The sequence below is a fragment of the Podarcis melisellensis genome (assembly GCF_964234715.1).
Source record: "Podarcis melisellensis genome assembly, chromosome: 2".
Classification (NCBI taxonomy): domain Eukaryota; kingdom Metazoa; phylum Chordata; class Lepidosauria; order Squamata; family Lacertidae; genus Podarcis; species Podarcis melisellensis.
Window position 1 is genome coordinate 6,938,362 of NC_138529.1, and position 23,069 is coordinate 6,961,430.

Genomic DNA, 23,069 nt, shown 5'->3' on the forward strand with positions numbered 1-23,069 from the left:
TTCCCTTTTTTGTATATTGGAATGATAATTGAGAGTCCCCAGTCCTTGGGAATACATCCATAGGTATCAACACAGGTGAAGAGGCCCAGAAATCCAGATTGTTTTGGGTGGCCTCTGCAGGTATTCCTGTTTCAGTTGAGCTACCAGGCTCTCAATCTCTGTCCCACTTTAGGAGGTTCACTCTGTTTTGAGGGATTTGGCCTCTCTCACCATGACTGGCCTTGTAAAGTTCCTGAAAATATGTCTCCCAGATTCTCGCTGGGCTATGACATTCCATCTTTGGCAGTCTCTTAGTTTGGGAGAGTCTTATGGTATTCCAAAAGAGAGCGGGATTATTGTATTTAGCTGCCTGGGTAACCCGTGTCCAGTCATTTCTTGCTGCTTCCTTTTTCTTCTAATCCAGGTATCCCCAACCTTCAGCCCTCCAGATGTTTTGGACTACATTTCCCATCATCCCTGACCACTGGTCCTGTTAGCTAGGGATCATGGGAGTTGTAGGCCAAAACATCTGGAGGGCCAGAGGTTAGGGATGCCTGTACTAAGCCAACAACTGCTTGTAGTGCCTTTTATGATGGAGGAGGTCCAATGCAGCAGTTTGAGTTGCACTGCAGACATGAGTTTACGAGAGCTTTTTTTGCGCCGATGCAGTCCTTGTCGAATCATGGTTTGGCGTAGTGTTGATGATGTCTCCGCTCTATACCTCTATTTTTGAGGTCTTGGTATAGACTGAAGTTCAGATCTGAGCTCAGCAAAGACCCAACTGCTTTGACTAGCATTACCCTCTCCTTCAACGATAACTACCACTGACAGAGACATCTGTGATGCCTTGTAACGAATAGAGGCACCAGCCTTGCACTATCACAAATGCTAAAAGCACAAGGTGGGGAATGGAAAGCAAAGCTGGCGGCCTACAGCCACCATTATGTGATGTAGACTTGTCGCTTTGGGAATCAGTATAGGGGAGAGCAGCAGGGAAATATACATGAAGGACAAGCTGTGTTGATTACCTGCGTTGCCAAATAAAAAGTAGATGGGGAAAGGTTAATAGGCCAAAGGTTTGGAGTTGCAAGAAACATGAGTCATAGGGAACGCCAATGAAGCCACATTTTTGGGAGGCAGGGGGAGGTTCCCTGTCTTAGCCTTAGTATAAGGGTGGGAAACTCAGCCCCTCAATGTGGCCCTTGGGACTCTCCACGGGCTGGAGTGCCCTGCTCCAGTCAGCCTTTCAAGGGCTTTATGTTTGACTGGAAGGTGTTATTGAACTGTGTTAATGCCTCTTGCTTGCATGAAGTGACAGTGATAGGCAGGTGAGTGTGCATCTTTTTTGGGTGGCTGGAATGTAGCCCCGATGTACATTCCTCTTCAGTTATTGCTTCACCCAGTTTTACCACCAGCTTGTGGCCCCTGGAATATTGCCCTTGAGGGTTGGCATCCCTCCGGCAGTTTCCTGCTGCCCCCATGTTGCCTGCTGCCTGCACAGATCTCATCCTGCAACTTGTGCACAGCCAGTTAGTTAGTCCTGTGCAGCACAGCAACTGTTGGAATTTCAGCTTATTTTGGTTAAGGAGCTATATGGCTAATGTTGTATGTTATCTGACAAATGAGCTCAGTTAAAGATGCCAAACTGCTTTCCCCCCCAGTTGTGGACAGAATAATGCATATCCCACCGCCTATTTTTACATTTAAGAGACCTCAGAAGATACTCTCCAACACCCCCAATTATAGATCTGTGCCTTCCTCTCCTGAAATAGGGCAATTGGACTGGCACCCATCTGTTTCGGGAGACAATGGAGGGGTGAGCCTTTGGGGGCAAAGTCAAGGTGTTGGAAGGTTGCAGCTCTTGCTTATGGCTGTAGTGACCAAGGCAGAAGAGCTGTTTTGTTGCAGCTGGGCAAATGAAGGGATCTGGCTGTGCTGATGTAGATGCACCCAAGGTGTTTCTTCTTTCTGCACTCCTCCCAGCGATCATTCCTCCTATGGTCACTGCTAGGGATACATCACCTGACTATGTCTCTGGGCACTGTGGTTGTCTGGCAGGGTTGATGTTGTCAGCTCTCATGTCACATTTGCAGACATCTTTGTATGGGCAAAGCCTAAGGATCCCTGGACACTTATAGGTGGTGATCTTCCTCCAGAAAGTTAGCAAATGAACAAGTTAGCAATGAACAAGCTTCTTGGGGGACCAGCTGACCCCTATATACATGATCTTAAGTCCAGTCGCGAACAACTCTGGGGTTGCGGTGCTCATCTCACTTTACAGGCCGAGGGAGGCAGCATTTGTCTGCTCTGCAGACAGTTTTTCCGGGTCATGTGGCCAGCATGACTAAGCCGCTTCTGGTGCAACGGAACACCGACACCAGAGCAGCGCACGGAAATGGCATTTACCTTCCCGCCAGAGCAGTACCTATTTATCTACTTGCACTTTTTGGTGTGCTTTCGAAATGCTAGGTTTGCAGGAGCTGGGACCGAGCAATGGGAGCTCATCCCATCACGGGGATTCGAACCGCCGACCTTCTGATCAGCAAGCCCAAGAGGCTCAGTGGTTTAGACCACAGCGCCACCCTCGTCCCCATACCTGATCTTATCCAGCCACATATAGCTTCAAGGCAGCGGCAAGGCACCAACTGTCTTGCCAGCACTTCAAGCAAGGCCACCCTTCTACCCTAAAACCCAGCCTGGAATATGAAAGTGCAGAGGGGTTCCACAGCAGAGGAGCTGAAGGCTTCCTGAGCAAACCAAGTTTGAAAGCCATTCTGTAATTCACAGGCCATTGAAAGCTAAAGGAGTTCCAACAGCCTCAAATGCAAAATGAAGAAGTAGAGGTAGGTTAAAGTTTGAGGATTTTTATTTTAATATTTTTCCCGTACAAAGCAAGACAATGTAAATTTCATAGTTGAATCAAAACACCTTTGTTTGTTTCTTTAAAAACCCTGTCTCTTCACAGTAGGAGTCGAAAGAATGCAGCCAGAGCCGGCCCTCCAATGAGCGACAGAGTTTAGTCATTACTATATTAAAACCTGTTAGACAAGGTCTCTATAAAGTAGATCTGCTGAAGTTTAGTTCTTGGCACTGGTTCCAGAAAAGAAGGGGGAGGGGAGGGGAAAGGGAGAGGGAGAGGGAAGGCAAATCCTTTATCCAAAGCAAGCAGAGTTGGGAGTCTGGCTTCAGATGCCAAAAGGGCAAGATAAACATTATCTCATTTGCTGGAAGGGAAGCTTTTTAAAAAGGCTCCTTAATGAGCTTGTAAGCTCCAATGTTAAGTGCACGGATGCCACCCTGTCCCAGCATGCAGGGGCAGCACGATTACCAAATTGACCTCCCCCACCATTGCATAGCAGTCCACTGTGGCCCCTCCTCCAGACTTTTGACCTGCAGGGCCTTGTGCCCAGATGCTCAAAGGAAATAGACAGCTACACGCATTTGATGCTGCTTCCTTTTCTTAGGCATAGCTGTCCTCGGCTGCTCTGTCCCCAATTCCAGCAAGCAAACTAGAGCAAGGGGTTTTTCCTGCTCAGCAAAACCCACACCCTTTGGGATGCCAAGGCAAAAGAAAAGACGGCAATCACCTAGCTCAAAAGGTCTGTGTTGGAAGTTGCTAAAAACCCAAAGGATGGGGGTTCCAGGCTAGGATGTCTCACTTACACAAATCAGCTCGATTTTGCTACCCAGCAGCAGAACTAAATGGGATTTAGGGCGGGGAGTGAGAGAAGAAGCTGGATCAGTTAAGCGCTGGTCCTGGCCATCTCCCAGGCACCGTCCACAACAAAAGGGCGAGCTAGAGTTTGCTTTGCATCCTAACACACCCTTGTGCGTAGCTGCTTGAGCAACGCCAATCCAGGAAGAGCCGCACAGACTGGTTCAGTTTGTTCTCAGGCAAGTGTGGGCACCGTAATTGAAGAATTTTAAATGACAGCAGAGATGCTCCCAGGGCATCAAGGCGTGTGCCGGTTATAGTGGAAGAAAGGTCAGTGAAGAGGAGGAGGGAGCATGGGCTACCAAGTAAGAAAACTTGTGGGATCACTGCCAATATGCTAGGCCTGACTAATAGTAGGCCTGATGGATTGGGGGGGGGGAGAGCTTTTGGGTGTTTGTGTACGTTATGTACAGAAGTGGAGCAAAGCCAGACTCCAGGATTAGGATCAGCCAGTCAGCTTTTTCAAAAGGCTCCAAAACCTCGAGAAAAAACCCCAACAACAACCCAATTTCCACAAAGTATGAAAGTGTCACAGATGCTTCTCATTCACACGGAACAAACAGAGGGACACTTTTAATGCAGGTCAGATTGGAAGGAAACAAGAGAAAGAGACAAATGGGGGGAAGGGCAAGAGAAAGGACGCCTCACACAGGCACCTGCTGTCCCTTCACTTCTCTTTCTTCTTCTTGTTCTGAAAGAAAGGGACAACACCACATCAGCGCCCTGGATCCTGGGAACAAAACCAGCTTAGCGTTCTGGAGCATGACCAGCGGAGGCTCTTCGATGAGAGCAAATCCGGCACTGCGCCCCCAATCAGTCTACCTTCAGCAAGCTCCCACCTCCCTGCCTATCTGCATAGAGTGGGGTGAGCGATGCTAAACAGTTTTCGGCCAAGGGCCACATTCAAGGTTGAGCAACCCTCCAAGGGCCACATGTCAGCCGTGGCCAAAGTTGCCACGGGACATTCGCTCTCGCACAGAGGCACTGTGCTCAAAGAGACATGAAGGCGCTCACCACACCAATCCCCGTGCTGTGCTGGGAATGAGAATTTCTATGCCTGAACAGCAAAGAACAGGGACCCTTCCTGCCCATCACAATCCCGGGCTGGTAGCCCATTTAAAATGTCTTGGCAGACCTGATCCAGCCTACAGGCCATTGGTCTGCCATCCCTTAACTAGGACATACAAGGTGTGTTGTGAATAAGCGATGATCCCTGCCACCATGAGATGATGCTCACCTCGCTCATGCCCAAGATGACCATAAGCTCCCGGAAAATGTTGACAAAATCCAAGAAGAGATCCACACAATGCCTGGGCAGGGAGAGAAAGAAGAGGTTGAAGTATTAGGCCAGAATTCCTACTGGACACTACTCTAAAAAGCACAACCTATGTAAGTGGCTGATGCTAGAGACACCATCTGCCACCCCCAGGCTTCCTTCGCCTTTTGGTATATTGCTCCCTAGTTAAATTCAGGTTCATTTAGCTAGGAAGTATTTTAAGCCTCTCTTCCTGGAAGTTCAAGCCGATTTCCAGTTTGCCCAGCCCTGTGGCCATCCAGAACAAAGGATGTTTGCCTTTTTCATATTGCATCCGACAATAAAAGGCTACTGTTGCACCTTTCCCCTATCCCGTTACCGCAGCTCCCAGATCTTTACTCCTCTGTTGCTCCATTCTGTCTGATCCACCTTGCCTTCTACTTAACTCCTACCCCCCACCCCACCACTGGACACCCAGCAGCTACCATTTCCACACCCCATGTACTCACCAGATGTAGTCCTTATCTCCGTTCTCGGCCTTCTCAATGATGAGCTGAGTGTCGAATAACACAAAGCCACACATCACCATAAGCCCAATGTAGAGGTTAGCCTGGAGGAGGAAGAACATGCATCAGGCCAAGGGCAGCTAAATCAGATTCCTTGAATTGGTCCTACCCACCTGCTCAAGATATACATTCCTAAATCCCAGAAATCATACTGCTTTAAATTATTCAGGGCTGTGTTTCCTGCATAATCATGGCACAATGAGGAAAGACTGCAAAATGAGGGGCCACCTCATTCAGAACCCCGAAAATCGTAATGAGTGCACTTAGGTTTTTATTTTTTTTTAAACCCAACTTCCCAGCCCTTCTGGTTGCAGATATGTATTTGATCTCAGAGGTCAAAAGAGTATGAATATGATTTCTATTGATCTGAAGGTGGAGCTTTAAGTTCATATACAGTGGTACCTCGGGTTACAGACGCTTCAGGTTACAGATTCCGCTAACCCAGAAATAGTACCTCGGGTTAAGAACTTTGCTTCAGGATGAGAACAGAAATCGTGCTACGGTGGCAGCGGGAGACCCCATTAGCTAAAGTGGTGCTTCAGGTTAAGAACAGTTTCAGCTAAGAACGGACCTCCAGAATGAATTAACTTCTTAACCCAAGGTACCACTGTATAGGTCTTTGCCTCTTCCCAAGACTACCAATAGTAGAATTCTGCAAGGTTTCTATAGTTTATACAAATCGTGGAATTTGGGTTATCCTGGGTTGTTGTTTTTTAAAAATGATGATAATAATTATTAAAGTGCAGGAGTGCACATTGGCCTGCCTTTATTTCTGTAAAGCCAAAACAAAGGGAAGCTGAGCCCCTCTTGGCAGTCACTACAGGGGACTCTTCCAGGGCAGGTTTGCTGCCAGCTCCATGCTGAAAAAGGCAGCATTGCTGGAATGAGATGCTGCTGCTGTCTCAGGCAGCCAAGCTTGCAGGCCTCCTGTAAGCCAACAGAGCCCAAGGACATAAAGACACTCACTGTGAAGAGCCAAGTCGAGCCCACGAAAATGTTGATCAGGGAGAAGAACAGCATCAGGAACAGGCCGGAGAACAGGACACCTGAAAAATGAAAGCAGAGCTGTGGTGGGCACTGCAAGGTTGCTAGAAGGGTTCTTTCTAAGGTGGGGGAGGGGGAGGCAGAGGGGAGATGATGACCACATGGCAATCTTACCTCCTAGGTACAGGTAGGCACGGCGCTTGGCATAGAGGGCGCTCAGCGAAAAGCAGCTGAAGATCACTGCTGTCCCCATGAAAGCTGTTGGGATGATGCTATTGGAAGAGGAAAAAGCAATAGTTGATGCCTGCACCAGGATGGACAAATCTAAGCCTTGGGGACACTGTAAAATGCCCTTTAGCAGCCCCAGTGAGACCCACAGGTCCATCTCATGCCCCATGCAAGTTACTGAACCTCATTCAGGACATTGAAGTGGATGTTCTTTGTAGAGCAAAGATGGTATTTTGCTTAGATGTATTTGTGGGGCGGGGGAGAGATTTGGGCAAGTGGTGGACTGCAAGGAGATGGCTTAGATGAATCACAATACCAAAAATATTGTGTTATGAACAGGAAGTATGCTTAGTGGTATAGGGTGGGAGGAAATCTTTTTGCTCTTCCGATTAAAGTTATGGTTTGATTTAAATTCAGAAAGAACTGGTCAGGTTTTTTGGGGGCTGGGTGGAGGGTCATGTGTGTGTCCATTGGAATCAGTGGGACAGGAATTTGGCCCACCAACTCATTTGAATTTGACCCTTGAAGTGCATATGTCAGGTGTGGTGAGGGAACGGGGCAACCGAGTGGCGTTTTCCTTTTACCTTGGGTTGATGGCGATGCACATCTCCAGCAGAGGTCCTAGGTTGACTCCTGGAAGGACAAAGGGGTACAAATTCAGCCAAGAGGCAGGAGAGAGAAGGGAATTCTTGTCCATTCATCATGTATTTCGAAGAAAGCCAAAATGGTTAACCTGTGTGTATTGTGCACCCTTCAGAACAAACATACAGGTTGTCTTGCTTTCCCCCACCCGACCCTAAACTGAAACCCAAGTACAAAATGCCACGTAGAAACAGTTTTGAAAATCTCAGTATTTAGACAGCAACTAAGGGGCCCTAATCTTCAAAGTAGTTCTATATGGGGCAAATCATTGTGTGCCAACCACTCCTGTGATGATCAGAGTTGGCTGGATTATTTTGGCCTCCCTCTTGGCCCACGCACACTCATACACCCATGTCATGCAAGAGCCACTCCCCTGTGGGGTGATCTTAGGCAGCTGCTGCAGGCACACATCTGAATGACAACTGCAGGCATCTTTGATGCTCTGCCAGAAGGTCTTGGATGCATCAGGACGTGAATTGTATATTTCCCTTACAGAAGACCCATGTTTGCAGATCAACATCTTTTTAAAAGATTTTAATATTATATCTTTTACACTGTTCTGACCTGTCCTCGAACCTTTTTTGCTAAAAAAATAAGTAGTATATGAACACCATAAGCAGTTAATGAAGTGTAACTCCAGCTGACATTGCACATGTCTGCTCTTCCAGCATCACATACCAGTGAGGAAGGCAAAGCCTGCCAGCATGCTCAGCCGTTTCTGTTCGGTTCCCTGGTTGTGGGGTGTAGCCATCAGCCAGATCATAAGACCCAGCGCTCCCAGGCCAGTCAGCATTCCAAACTGCAAGACAAAGTGGGAAGGGTGGAAGTTAGTACAGGCTGAGCGCAGAGCAGAGGTTGGGAAAGGCATTGCGCAGGAACAGAAGTGGCAGAAATCTACCCCACGGAGCCCAGCTGGTTTCATTTGAATGACCCAGTGCGTTCTATAGTCTAGACAGGGTGACAGCCATAGATAACCTGACCTGCTCAAAGATACCTTTGCAGGGTATTCAGCTCACTCAGATGTCCTTTGACTTTAACTTCTTTTCACTGCAGACTTAAGAAAAAAACATGGGAAGCAGCATTCTACCCAACTGCACTGTTGGAAGTGCTTCTCTCATTTTCCACTGCTCTGGCCAATGAGTATGAGACACCAAGATGCTTCATGAGTTTGGGTTTTAATGTTATTCAAATGTAATCTATCCAATAATTTAAAAACAGATTGAACTAGCTGGCACATCATTCCCCCCGGTCTGAAATGGCTCCGTGACTACACCACTGGGTTCCCAGCTACCACTGTTGGGCTGCAGTCCTGAACACGCTTAATCAGGAGTAAGTCCTAAGAAATCAGCGAACATAGTGCGACAGACTGCTAGGAAAGCAGTCGAAGGACTGCTCTATCAAGATATGGCCCAGAAAACAATATCCAACAGGATCCTGTGCTGCTCATTTTTGAAGGCTGTGGCTGGGCTCCGTTCCCTGAAGCACCAGTCCCCAACAGTCAAGGTGACCTCACAGCCCATACACACATCAGCGCCGGAGCGCACTTACCTGCACCAGCTGAGTTACCACGTTGATGTAGGCACCAGCCGCTGCTAGGAACATGCATAGCGCAAAGCTAGCATAGACCTTCTTCAGGTGCTGCTGGGTCGATGCGGAGCTGCGGAGGGCAAAGTGAAGAAACAGTCAGTCAGTGTCATTGCATCTCAAAGCACCTAGAATCACAGCTGCGCCTTGGCTGGCTGTTTGCCAGCTCCTGGGCACTTAGCAAACTAAACAACAACACCGGATCCACCACAGATCACCTGAAGAACAGAGGTGGGGAACTTATTTAGCCTAGGGGCTACCTTTCCAACCTGAGGAGGGGACATGGTTACAGTGGGCCTTGCCAAGACCAAGTGAATGCAGCCATTCACCCACAAACATTATGCCTAGTCAGCAGCACTACACACAGTCCCCGAACCAAGTTAGGCTTGAAAAAGCATCTTAGAGACCAACTAAGTTTGTTATTGGTATGAGATTTCGTGTGCATGCACACACACGAAAACTCATACCAATAACAAATTTAGTTGGTCTCTTAAGGTGCTACTGGAAGGAATTTTTTTATTTTGTTTCGACTAAGGCAGACCAACACGGCTACCTACCTGTAACTTGAAAAAGGATGTTAGCTTTTTTCCAAGTCTAACTGGCCAAGGGGGCAATCTTCCTGAAGACTGCAATGGGTGGCAGGTGGGTTTCCTTGCTGCAACAATAAGGCTTTACCCCCCAAGACTAACTGTGGGGAGGGGTATTTTTAGTGTGGGTTTAAACACTCCCCAGCTGGAACTCCTGCAAAGACACGCCTCCTCCACTGCACTTAGGCTTGACAAAAACCTTATACTAAAGGCAACAGAAGACTTTCTTTCAAGCCTAATTGCAGTGGGGTGAGGAAAGGGCACTGCAAGCCAGGTGGGGAGTGCACAGCAGCTGGATCTGACCCATGGGCTGACAATACACCACCCCCAATTTAAAGGCATTTGACTCACAGCTTCTGGAGCTGGGACACCACTTTCCCCAGGGAGATGGTATTAGATATTCTCAGATTGGCTAAGAGAGGAGCTAGAGCTGTTGGCAAAACTGGAAAAATCCCTGACAAGTTCGGTGCTGGTTTACAGCACCTACTTTGTACTGCACAGCAGGTGCTCCTAAAAAATGGGTGCTGGCACTAAACCATGTAAATGCTTTTCCAGCCTTGGCCTCTACCGACTCGCATATAAGTGGGGAAATGCTTGCACAAAATTTGGTAAGAAACACCAAACAGTAAATCCTGAGAACCTTAAAAGATGAATTTATACTCAACCAGCCCTTTAGAAAAACAGAACAAAACAAAAAACCACACACACACACACTTCAGACTGAAGGTCTAGAGTGCAAGTCAATATTTGTAGTAGTCTCAAAAGGCTGTGATGGGGGAAGCAGGAGAAGGTTGGCTGAAGATGCAAGGAAAGTTATTTGTCTATCCCATAACTGACAGAAGCAGAACAGATTACACAAGCAGGCAAGTTAAGAAACATGCATTTGCTTAACTTCTACCAACTGCAGAATTTAGTTTTTATTGAAGTGAAAGTTTTTACTCAAGTGGAATATTTGGGTTTTGAGCCCAACACATATACAGTCTTGCACCCAGGGCCACAAGGAAGCAGTAAAGCCCTATTTCTGCCTCCCTCATCCCCATCCGCCATCCACAATAAGGGACCAATCACAAGATTACCTCGCTGTTTTCATGCACCAAAAATGACAAATGAAAACAACCTCTTGCAAAACTGCAGCCTACAGTAAAACACAGGCCAAGGGTATACTCACATGTGGGAGAATTTGAAGAGGGCATCAATATTTATGTTCCTGTTGAAGACATCCATTGTGCTAGCTGGTAGACTGATGCAACTCTTGGTGTCAAAAGACTCAATCTGCAGAAAAAGATGAAGAAGGCCACATCAGAGAGGTGGGGGTGGAGAAAGACAGTACAGTTCTTTCCCAGGAATGACCAATGTGATCCACGAACATCTGCAAACACCTGCCCCTTTTAGCGACAAAACTCAAGTTCTTCCTATATGGCTGCCCAAAATACTTTAAGCAATATTATTCAGCCCATAAAGCTGCTCCAAAAGGGATTCCCACCCACCCTGCTTCCTAGTACAGTGGTACTTTGGGTTACATACGCTTCAGGTTACAGACTCTGCTAACCCAGAAATAGTACCTTGGGTTAAGAACTTTGCTTCAGGATGAGAACAGAAATCGTGCTTCGGCGGCATGACAGCAGCGGGAGGCCCCATTAGCTAAAGTGCTGCTTCAGGTTAAGAATAGTTTCAGGTTAAGAACGGACCTCCGGAACGAATTAAGTACTTAACCCGAGGTACCACTGTAGTAGTCTAGGAACACCAGTACTCCTTCAGAGCTCCTAGTCTCTGTTCAACTTCAAACAAGTTAACTAAGATACAGGGTTTCTAAGAGATACACTGCAACTATCTTACTAACTTTGAGCCTACTTTGTCAGGGGCCAAGGGAGAGAAGTCAAAGACCCCCCTATGGAAAGTCAAGCAAGATGTTACTCCTGGAATGCAGAACCTTCAAACAGCTCTCCCTACTTCAAGAAAATGCACATGCATATTCTATCCAGCCTCCCCTTCAGGGGAGATTCTATCTAAATCTCAACCAAGAACTCAGATTTCCAAATATGCAGCGAGAGGGAGGGAGGAGAAGACTTGGGACTAGCCACAGACAAAGGCTCAAGAAAAAGGTTATTTGTCCCACCCCACCGTGCTAAGGAACAAAGAAGAGGATGCTTACTTTAGACTCGCCAAGCACAGCCACACACACTGCCTGCCTGCCTGCAAGCTGATCCCCTTCGCTGTAGTCTGGACAATCTAGAGGCTTCAACCGTTTCAGCGGCTCCAAGTCCTCTTGGTATCTATGGTGCAATTATTGCAGGCTGTTGCAAGGCTAACTACAAGTTCTCAGGGAGTGGGGGAATTGGCCTCACTGGGGAACTTTGCTTCACAGCTTGGCAGCTGGCAAACACTTGCATTAGCATTCCTAATGACCTCCCCAGGCAGAGATGGGGAGGAGCTACAAGCCATGTAGCTGCCATAGCCAGAGAGCAACCTGGAAACAAATGCATTGCTCCCTGTTGCTCAAGGTGGGATCCCTCCCCTTTGTTGTGTTATGCACCAACATGTACAGGTATTTTACCTGCCCAGGAGAGCACCACAAGTGTGATATGACTGCCCCTGTCTGCGTGCGCAATCCCCCCCCTGAAATGATCATGATACCTGATGTAGCCTCTAGCAACTGATGCAATTGACATATGAAAACCAGTTCAGCAACTAATTCCTTACCCTTTTGACAGAGAGGAGAAGGCTCTTGGGCAAGCTTACAAAAGTAGGCCTGGATTGTCTAGCAAGGAGAGGTAGCATTAAGGAAATGCAAATACTGCAGTAATTGTACACCCATTGCATGGGGTGATATGATGGCACTTCCTCCTCTGGCAGAGATGGAAAATGCCTGTCAATATCTGTCTCCTACTTTTTTAAAAAGCAGATCTAATCTGATCATTCCTTCTAAGTGTTCAGGATGGGGCCACTTCATTTTATTCTCGCAGCAACCTGTGAAGTAGGTTATGCCAAGAAACTTCCAATGCCACCTAGCTTTCTTTAAGCAAAGGTCGGAAGACTGATCTTCCTGGTCCCAGCCAACACTTGGGGCTGGCAGATCCCAACTCCAGGCAGAAAAATCTAAGGGATCCAGCTTGTAGCCCATTATCACCCCACTCAAGTGAAGAGGATCCTTTCTGCACAACTCAAGCACATTTGCAGCGTCATCATAGCAAGGCCCTGAAGTAAACCAAGCTACGGTTTACCACGATCATGTGAATGTGCTAGCCCCTTGGGAGAAGCTCACTCTCACTTTGTCCCTCCCTCAGTCCTTGTGCTTAAGTTGTCTCCTTAGCCACAAACTGTAGCCAAGAACAAACATTTGCTAAAGAGCACGATTAAGAAGGAGAGCTTAAACACAAGTCCAGGTTCAGACATGTTAAGCCAAACCCTGGATGGGTTGCAATGCTAAACTAAAAGGACTAGGGAAGTGGCTGTGATTTCCTCCTAAGAAGCCAGCATGTTTGCACATTTGTGTTAATAGTTTGGGCTTAGTGTTACCTGCACATGTGGCCAATGGCTGAAGCCGAGGACCCTAAAACAATCGCCCTGAGTTTGTCATTACATTATAATCAGAGGCTTCAGTGAAGTTGCTGTCACTAGCATTGTAAAGTAAAAAGAGTGATAGCACACACAAGGAACATGCGCATGCACGCACACCCCTTGGCTCTTAGCAGACCTCTTCATCTGTTTTGCTGCTGTGTGCAAGGCCAACCTGCTGCAGGCAAGCAGAGAGGTAAATGGAAAAATAGCAGTGTAATGACAAGGAGTGCCAAAGGCATTTTCCCTGCACCAGAAAAGTGAGTTCTCTCAAGTTTCAAGAACTCTGTGCCAAGGATGGGGAAACTGTGGCCCTCCAGATGTTGCTCAACTCCTATAATCCCTGACCATGGAACCTTCTGAAGACCACATGCCAGTGATAGACAAGGTCAGAGGCAAAAGTGGACAGAGCAATGAACACAACTCTTACCCTTGTGCAGTAGGCCACATTGCCACCACACAAGTCAGACACACATTTATCCATCCTTAATCAAGCAGCACAATTCCAGTTCAAGGACACATCCCAAACAGTTCAGGGGGAGAGTGCAACTTAGGAAGAGTCTCACGGGCCTGAGGTTCTTCACCCTCAGTAGAAGTGGGCAGGCCCCAAAAAAGCAGGGAGGGGAAGAATCGGGGGGGGGGGGAACTTACCCCTTGATTCTCCCTCTCCCCCCAGTAAATTGTGAAAATATTATAAAATGTGTTATTTTAGAATGATGAATAAAACATTTTTAGTCAAGGTGTTAATATATCTACTCCCCAAAAATGATTTCCAAAAATTATGCAAACAGAAGACTTACTTAAGACTATGCACAGTATCAGATCATTACAATTCCTGTGCACCGAGAAGAAGCAAGACCTGAGTTGTACATGGAGAGTACAACTCTTAAATGCAAGAGCAATGTGCTTTCTGCCCCTAGGAGGCACTGCCCTGGTCACCTGAGAAGGAAGAAGGATTCAATGCCTTCTTTGCTTGTAGACTTCCTCTCAGAGGCATAGCTGGTGAATCTGTTTCTGTCCTCTTGACTAGGTCTCAAAGGACTGTCCCCTTTGAATAGGTCTCAAATCTGTCATCATTTGATGACAAATATGAAGATGCGGAAATTGATAGCTAAGAAAATGAGACTGATTTAATTTCATATAGTTTCACTGAGTCTTGGGTTCTCCCCCCGTCTTTTTCTTTTATGGAACTGAGTGCTTTATGTCTGCTTGACACTGTGGAGGGCTGAAGGAGATATAACAACTTTCAGAAAACATAATTATTTTCTTTGCTCAACTATAATAGTTTATGGTTTCTTCTAGTTTTATTCTGCCTGCACCATATAACTGGCTTATAGCTCTATTTGTAACAAAATATAATTTTTGTAAAAAGAAGTAAATTTATTTAACATACCAAACATGATCATTCTATGGCAAACCAAGTTAATACATTTTACTTTCCTAAAGTGACGCTCAATTTGTAAATAGCAGTAAAAATGATTAGTGCATATTTTCCTATTTTCCCCAAAATGTCCCTGCCTGCAAAAAAATAAACAAATCTTCCTCACTATTTTTCTTCAGTGGTTTCAAAATTTCTGGAAATTTTACAACATTTTGTGAAGAGTAAAACAGCAGAAGGAGCAACTGGCTAACCAATTACACATTTATTAACTGCTGTAAACATGGACTAGCATGTTTGCCCCTGTGTGAGCAGTTCTATAGAATTTGGAACAGAGCTATTAAGTCCAAGGCAAACCATCAGTTTGAGAAGGCTTCACAACAGCCACAGAAAACTCCTACATGAGGTGTTCTAGAATAATACAGGCAATTGTGGGTCTTTTTCTCTGTGATTTGAGAATGAAAATCCATGAATTGGAGGAATTTTTAATGGCACCAATACTGCAACCAACCCCAAAGATCAACATACTATTGGTTGGTTTGTTCTGTCATTAAAACACCATATCCAAAGGTTCCTTATGTACCTCACATATTGCCACAGTGCAGCCATGAATCTAGTCAAACCATGCAATATTCTTTTTTTCTGTATTTTCACTTTTAGAAATAACTATGTTCTGCAGCGCTCTAGCTTGATGCTGGGCTGCCTATAATCCAGCTGCTTTTGTATAAGCCTGGAACATCTGAATTTAAAGTCACTTCCCTCCCCTTGTCCCATTTGACAAATAAAACATTAAACTGAATTCCTAGAATTGTGATTTGCCAGAGCCAGGTTGTGGCTGCTTTAAAAAAATGTAATTTAGCCTCCTGTTGCTTCAACAGAGGCTCACATTAGACAATTCTTCTCTAGGAGCAGGGTAGTTGGCCAGCTTGACTGCACTTTGTAGGATGCAGATTGGATGTGAGTAGGAGAGCACATGTGCTCACGTTCAGGAATGAAGTAGCCCTACCTTGAAATCTCAGACCTGGGAGTGTAAGACTTGGTTCATCTCCCTTGGAAAACAGAATGCAAGATCCCAGCTACAGAGTTCATGCCATTTCAAGACACTGCTGAGCAAGGATCATTTTAGCCATACCCTGGAACAGAGAAAGTCAAATGCTGCCAGCAGAAAAGCTAAAGGCTCCCAGTTTCAAGAAAGCAGGGTGATCACATTGCCTCAAGAAGTCATATACACCAGGGGTGCCCAAGCTTTTTTCAAAGAGGGCCAGATTTGATGAGGTGAAGATGCGTGAGGGCCGACCAAAGTTGTTGAGACCTCTGGAACGAATTAAGTACGTAATCAGAGGTACTACTGTACACCCTCTTCCAGCTTTGATTTGCTCTACATCTAAAGAGTTTTCAGTTCTCAGAGGTCTGCAGATGCAGAAGGCGAAATTATGCTCGTGAGGCCCTGAACAATGGCCATCTTAAGGCACAAACTTATTTTTGGTAAAGCTTGCTAGAAAAGAAAGAAAGAAATGCAACAGATAATTCAAGTGATAAGAAGTTCTCATGTGAGTCAATATTGGGGCACCAAAATGGGTCACCCTGTGGTGGAGGAAACATGAGAGAGAGTCACATGCCATCCACAAACTCCTCCCAGATATTGAGAGCTATTCAAGGCAGAAGCCAAACCAGACTGAAGATGCTAAATAAGATTTGACATGTGAGGTTTGTCTCCTCCATAAAATGAGGGTGGCAGGGGGTGAGGGAGGCAGCAGGAAGTGGATTTGTGAAACGAGTGAGCTTTATTGTAGATGCCAGACCAAGGTAGGTTTCACAACATGAACCAGTGATCCAGAAAGTCAAAGTGAAATTAGCAAGTCCTCCCTGCTTCTCACTCAAGACTTGATGCCTCTGGAAATGGATGTTAAAGTGGAAACACGCCAGGCTGAGAGGTGATTAGAAAGGTAATATGCCTCCAAACAATAGTCCCTTTTGGAGTTCTGCGAAGCATCTGTAAGGTGCCTATCAGTGACGGTGCTGATCCACAGGCCACTTTAAGGAATAGCTGGAAGAAATTCCTATCTTCATTACAACTCTCTGGCCATAACAAACACATAAAGCTGCCGTATAACAAGGTCAGCCCATTTGTGGCTCTAGATCCCTTCCATTTACTCCAACCGGCAACAATCCTCCAGGACCTCAGGAAGCCCTGCTATAAATAATCACTTAAAAAACATGGAGATACTGGGAGCTGAATCTGGGACCTTTCTCTACAACTAAACCTTGGTTCTTCAGTAAAACTGAAGCTAGAAACCAACTGGAACTAAATTTTCCAGACCGGAGTCCATTTCCAGCTGCCACTCCTAAAACAAAATCTAAGAACATGTAAAACATAACACATTTATGGCCACAATTATTTTAAAATATTATCTATTAACTCTTTGCAACTTAAAACTCCTTCCAAGACATCAGGTGTCTTCAACTGGTGGATCAGGACCCCCCTACTCTGTCTGTCTGATCCAAAGTGGGTTGCAACAGGAACATTACAATAACTCAATGATAAAAGATTAAGAAATGGTACCCACAAGCATGTTTGGGTTAAAGGTGGGTCCTGGGTCTGAAAAGGTTGAAGACTACTGCTTTTTGGTTAAAAAAAAAAAAGTATTTATATTTTAGTAGCAGAAGCCACAAATTCCCTTGTCTATCCCAGGCCGGTCCACCGTCCCTCAGACCATGTGGTGGGCCAGCCTATATTTTGAAGGAAAAAAATGAACAAATTCCTATGCCCCACAAATAACCCAGAGATGCATTTTAAATAAAAGCACACATTCTACTCACGTAAAAAGACGCTGATTCCCGGACCATCCCTGTGCCGGATTGAGAAGACGATTGAGCCACATCTGGCCCACAAGCCTTAGGTTGCCTACCCCTGGTCTATTCATTAAGTAAACAGACATTTCCCCTGCTGATTAGGATGGCCTAACTTACCAGTAATAACAGTAATCCTCCAACAAGCAACCAGTGTTCAAAATTTGCTAGGCGCATATTTCACCGGCTATTGGCCACTTGTGAACAAGTAAAGATGGCCAGGTGCCATGATAGTGCCTGACACCACCATCTGGAGCAGTGATGGCCAAACTCGGCCCTCCAGCTGTTTTAAGACTACAACGTCCATCATCCTAGCTAACAGGACCAGTGGTCAGGGATGATGGGAACTGTAGTCCTAAAACAGCTGGAGGGCCAAGTTTGGCCATCACTGATGGAGGTACATCCATGGGAATCCATGGATCTTGACTGTTTCACATACTAGTGACATATCCTGTATAATTCTATTCATTATATTTTATCTGAACAATCAGAATGAATTTCAGGAACCAAGTTGTATTGAAAAATACTACTTTTGAGCCCTCTGGCCCAAAAATGGCAACTAGGCATTCCGTTTTGGAGACTAACTCTGGTTTAAGTAGCCATTGGTACCTAGCTTATATATATGAGTCTAACACTGCAAGCAACCTATCTAGATGTAATAAAAATATGATGGATGCTTCAACCTAGAGCATAAGTGAGTAAGCTTCTCAACCAGCTGAGTGCCACAGTCTAAACTTGCATTTGATCTTAGACTATGAGATTTCTTAAAACATTGTAGGCATTGTTTGAAGGTACGCTGAAACAATAGTCTTCCTGAGCTTCCAGGAGACTAGATTGTTCAAAGCAATGCTGCCGCTACAGCACCCTTAGCCAAGGTGAAGATTGGGAACTTCAGGTCACTGGTAAATCACTCTCCATACAGATATCAAGTGTCTCTCTTTTATAGAAGGTGCTTAGGAGGAGAATAGGCCAACTGTTGACAGAGAAAAGTCACAGAACTGGATCACAGAATTAGATAACGCCGAATCCTTAAAAACACTGAACAGCATTGTTGTTGTATAAAGTGATTCTTAAGATGACTTATCAAGTAGCTGTGGTCTTTGCTAAACTAGCAAAATACAAAGGGTCTCTTTTAAATTACTCAACTTTCCTCAACCTTAACTCTAAGCAAGAGGGCAGGTGTGTTTTATCATTGTAACCCAAGAAGTAGCCTTTTGGGGAGGAACTGCAGTGCTGTGGCAAGACCACATGGCTCTACGTGCATCAACTCCCAGGTTCACTCTCTGGTATCTCCAGTTTAAAAAAGAAGGTAGCAGCAGGTGATGGGGAAAAGCCCCCAGAGAGTTGCTGCCAGTCACTGCAGACAACAGTGGGCTGGCGGGACAAAGTCCGACACGTCCCCTGCACTTTCTACAACTCAGCAGTACCTAAAAAAAACCCTCCCACATTTCTTCTCTGTGCAACAACCAGGGGTAGTACAGTAATTGCAAAACAATGTCAAATGGTCGAGCCTAAATATCCATGGAAACTTCAGGTGAAATACACAGGCTTGCATATTGTAAGAGTTCATAGGGAAACAGGCCACCAAACCTGCGGTAAATGCTTTTCAAATCCATGTTCATCCTCCTGATTCAGTTAAAACTGATCAAAAACCTCAGGCGAGCTTTTGTGTGGTGGGGGGAGATTAAACTCTCCATTTCTCATGTCAAAACCTAGCTCTGTCCACAGTAGCCCAATGTTTACAAAAATTACTTGGCTCGACTGAGCCCTTAAGAGGAAACTATCATCCAAAAGTAAACCCTTGCTGTAACTTGATTCTATGTTAGCACAACCAAAATAGAATTACAAGTGAAAACGAAATCCCAGAAGAGAAAGCAAACTTTGGAAGTGCTTGTGTAATCCAAGTTAAATAATGAACCTGCTTATGAGGAAATAAAGAACCCATGATCGTTTATCAATAACTAACCAGATAACACTTAGTCATAGCTATAACCTTTAACCACTGAGGGCTGCCTTAGAGGGACAGATCTAAGGAGACCGTCACATTTCACCCACCAGTACCCTGACACAGTAACTTACTAGCTGCAAAAGGAAGGAAGGAAGGGGAGAAAAGGATGGAGACAAGGGGTAAGCAAGCCTCCCCTTTAGAGCCCCAAATAATGGGCAGGATGATCCTTACAGCCAAATGGCAGGAGAGAGAAAAAAATAATGTCACACAATGACCCATAACATCACGTGAGCACTGTGACATCAGAAAGCCAGCCAATCAGCTTTGAAGTTCTCTACTGTGGAGCATCTGTCAGGCTTCTGCTCAAGCAACAGGTTGCCATACTCCAACTATCCCAAGCTCAGGAGAGGAATTTGGTTCGAGCACCAGAAGCTCCCTACTCCAGCAGGCCCAAGATGCAATATTAATAGGATGTAGATGGGGCAGATTTTAACGTCCAGTTCTCATATTAATCTCCAAGGGCACAAAACACCAGTCAGTTATGAGAGCATACAAGTCATTAAGCAGCTGGAATTCAAGAACTACGTCAACACTATGTGTTCGAAGTTGCAGCTATTTGCACAAAAAGCACCATGCCATTTAGCCAAATCACCTAACACGTCATTGGGTGTGGATCCTTTCATCTGTAACAACCACAGGAACATAATTTACTAAGAAAACAAACTTGCACTGGGGTGAGGTGAAATTATCCCTGGGCTGAGGTATCTCGTTTCTAGATATAGATGATTTGGCTCAAATCTGCCTGGGATACGCAAATATATTTGCTCTGAAGTCCTGCTCCTTAGTCTGGACATGAGTACACAAAGCTGGTGGTGCTCAGGATGGAGGGAAAGGCTATCTGCACATGCCTTGTAGTTATTTCACATGATCCAAGACTTGGTTTTGAGAATGAACCCACATTTCAGGGCCCAAACAGTACAATATAGGGGCTTCCTCACTACTAATTCTCCAGAGCAGAGGGGAACACCATGCAGCCCTCCAGGTGTTGTTGGACTACAACTCATCACCTCTGACCAGTAAGCCATGTTCCACACAGCTAACCCAGAGCATGACATTTAAAAGTTATAATCGGCAAGAAAGAAAACACTTCACCAAACAAATATCCAAGAGCAAGTTTAGAGACTATTGCACAATCAAGTAGTCCAATATACCAGCAAGTATTCTTGCATCTTTTCTGGGTTCAGGTTCCATGCCTCGAGTTTCTGACATTTGAAGATAGTCATCTTCAAATATCTGTCACACTGAGTGAGCAAAATTGTTTTTTGCTCCGGCGGCTTGGACCTGAACAAATGGATTCAAGCTACAAGAAAGGAGATTCTGACTAAAGAACTTTCTAAGAGTAAGAGCTGTTTGACAGTGGAACAAACTCCCATGGGAGGTGGCAGACTCTCCATCTGCTTAGAAGAGATTAGATGGCCACCTGTCATGGATGCTTTAGTGAAGATTCCTGCATTGCAGGGGGTCGGACTAGATGACCCTCAGGGTCCTTTCCAACTCCACAATTCTATGAAATATGTTGAAAGCACAGGTGAGAGTTATGGTGAGGAAGCTGAAGCAGATGGGAGGCCAGTGTGATAGGAAATAGTTATCTACCATGACTACAGAAGAGGAATGTTCTATGGGCCGCCTTCCAGTCCTTTCGATGCTCAAATACAAAGACAGACAGCAGCAGCAGCAGCAGAGACAACAGAGGCCAACTCTAAGCTTAACCCTGACTCAAACCAAATAGTTCTGGACAGCTGAGAGCACTTACGCCCCACCTTCCCACCCCTCAGCAAAAAAACCCCTAGTCTTGCCAAAGCAAGCAGCAATACACATGCCACTCCCCCCCATTCCCCATTTATCTCTCTGCACGTATGCCCCCAGAGGGAAAAAAAACCGCAAGGATTACAGAACAGATCAGTCAAAATGAAACAAAATCAGATTAAACAAGGCCTGTTTTCAAACTCCATTGCTCCGCAATGGTTTCATTACCCTCTAAGCTTTGCATCGTTATCTATTATTTACCACTGGCAGGGGCCGCCTCACAGGCGAGCGGAGCACAACTCAAGCTTCCTTCACGCGCTTTGCAAAGACTATTTAATAGTTAACAACACAGTAATCTGGCTTAAAGCTACGAGCGACAAACCCAACGCTGTAGACACGGGACAGGGTAACGTGGGAAGAGTCGACTCCACGGGACCCTGGAGCCCGGGATCCCATTTTCGGGAACAACCCGCCATTCCTCCTCCGGGCAATTGAGGGAGGTTCGACCCACCGTGATAATGGGGTGGGGGTGGGGCGGGAGGGCTAGGAGAGGGGTGGGGGATCCCTATGACGTCAGCTCTCTCACACACGCACCCCGCTGAAGAGACTGACCAATCCGAGAGGCGGAACCAGGCGGAGGGGACCCTTCCCTCCCTCCCTTCCTTCGCGGAGCCCGACACAAAGGGGCGGAGGGGAGGTTCTAGAGCGGGAGGGCCACTTCCGAAAAGGCCCCTCAGAGGAGGGGAGGCTTCGGAGACCGCGCAGGCCGAGGGGGGCCGGGACCGGAAGTAGGCCCCAGGGAGGCGCGGCGGCGGCCCTTACCTTCCGCGGAGGATCCTCTTGCCTCGGCGACGACAGCTGCTGCTGCTCCTTGGCGAGCCGTACGTGTCTCTCCCCTCGGACGCCTCCGCCCCCTCCCGCTTACGTCCTCCTCCCTCCCCGCTCCGCCGCCGCGCCATTGGCTCTCTCGCCCCCAGAAGTCCCGCCCCGGCCTCGCATTGGTATTTAACCAAACGCTCTGCGTACCTCGGTTTCCATTGGCCGGCTGCTGACACCTTTTCCTTTTCATTGGTTGCGCGGCCGCGCCCAGGCAGCTGCCATTGGTCCACCTCGGGGTGGGGGATGGGGCGGAGGGGCAACCAATGAGAAGCGGCGTTGAGGTGCGACGTCCGTTGGTTTTCCAGCGTCGGGCCAATAGGCAGCGCCCTTGGTAGGTTGCGGCCCGATTGCGACAGCTTTCCCCAGAAGTGGCACGCGGCCCCCTCGTGGCGGGAGCGCGAGGAGAGCAGCGCAGGGCGGGCTGCGCAGCGCCTCTAGCGGCGAGGTTGATTTGGGCTGTGCGCACGGCGTCCCGGCGCATCCAGTGGCATGGAGTGCCATCTACCGGCCAATGCGCCTCACTGCATCTGAGGTCGCCGGTGCTTTTCTGTAATTCCAGGCTGAGAGCCCCGCTAGGCGGGAAGATGCGCACCTCCTTGCGATGCTCTCTCCGCTGGGCTGCAACCCTTGGCATTGCCGAATGCCACCTGATCCCACGCCGCACTGCAGGCTGGTTATTGAAGGCAAGGGGGGACACAGCAATGAGTCCAATGGCAGCGCTTGTTCATAAGGTTATAAATTGGAATCATCATCAAAAAATACGTTTTTATATATGAAACTACAATAGCATCGATCACTGCAGATGGTGACAGCAGCCACGAAATTAAAAGATGCCTGTTTCTTGGGAGAAAAGCAATGGCAAACCTAGACAGCATCTTAAAAAGCAGAGACATCACCTTGCCAACAAAGGTCCATATAGTAAAAGCTATGGTTTTCCCCGTAGTGATGTATGGAAGTGAGAGCTGGACCATAAAGAAGGCTGATCGCCGAAGAATGGATGCTTTTGAATTCTGGTGCTGGAGGAGACTCTTAGGAGTCCCATGGACTGCAAGAAGATCAAGCCTATCCATTCTGAAGGAAATCAGCCCTGGGTGCTCACTGGAAGGACAGATC

General features: G+C 46.6%; 1 protein-coding gene across 1 annotated transcript; it reads right to left on the minus strand.

Moving 5' to 3' along the window:
- Positions 1–2,827: 2,827 nt before the first annotated feature.
- On the minus strand, positions 2,828–22,043 carry TMBIM6 (transmembrane BAX inhibitor motif containing 6). The gene is made up of 10 exons (XM_081900776.1): positions 21,900–22,043; positions 10,709–10,812; positions 8,918–9,026; positions 8,048–8,168; positions 7,312–7,360; positions 6,674–6,771; positions 6,482–6,561; positions 5,459–5,559; positions 4,932–5,004; positions 2,828–4,385 (listed from the first exon to the last, which is right to left on the minus strand). The coding sequence occupies exons 2-10, from the start codon at positions 10,762–10,764 to the stop codon at positions 4,362–4,364; spliced, it is 711 nt and encodes a 236-aa protein (XP_081756902.1). The 5' UTR covers positions 10,765–10,812; positions 21,900–22,043; the 3' UTR covers positions 2,828–4,361.
- Positions 22,044–23,069: the final 1,026 nt, after the last annotated feature.

What these genes read in the sequence shown, in the direction of transcription:
- TMBIM6 (XM_081900776.1), bottom strand. Translation starts at nt 10,764, where the DNA reads ATGGATGTCTTCAACAGGAACATAAATATTGATGCCCTCTTCAAATTC. An exon ending in TGCATCGCCATCAACCCAAG is followed by an intron (nt 6,772 to 7,311) that starts GTAAAAGGAAAA and finishes CTCTTCCAATAG; the next exon opens with CATCATCCCAACAGCTTTCA. An exon ending in TGCCTACCTGTACCTAGGAG is followed by an intron (nt 6,562 to 6,673) that starts GTAAGATTGCCA and finishes TTCATTTTTCAG; the next exon opens with GTGTCCTGTTCTCCGGCCTG.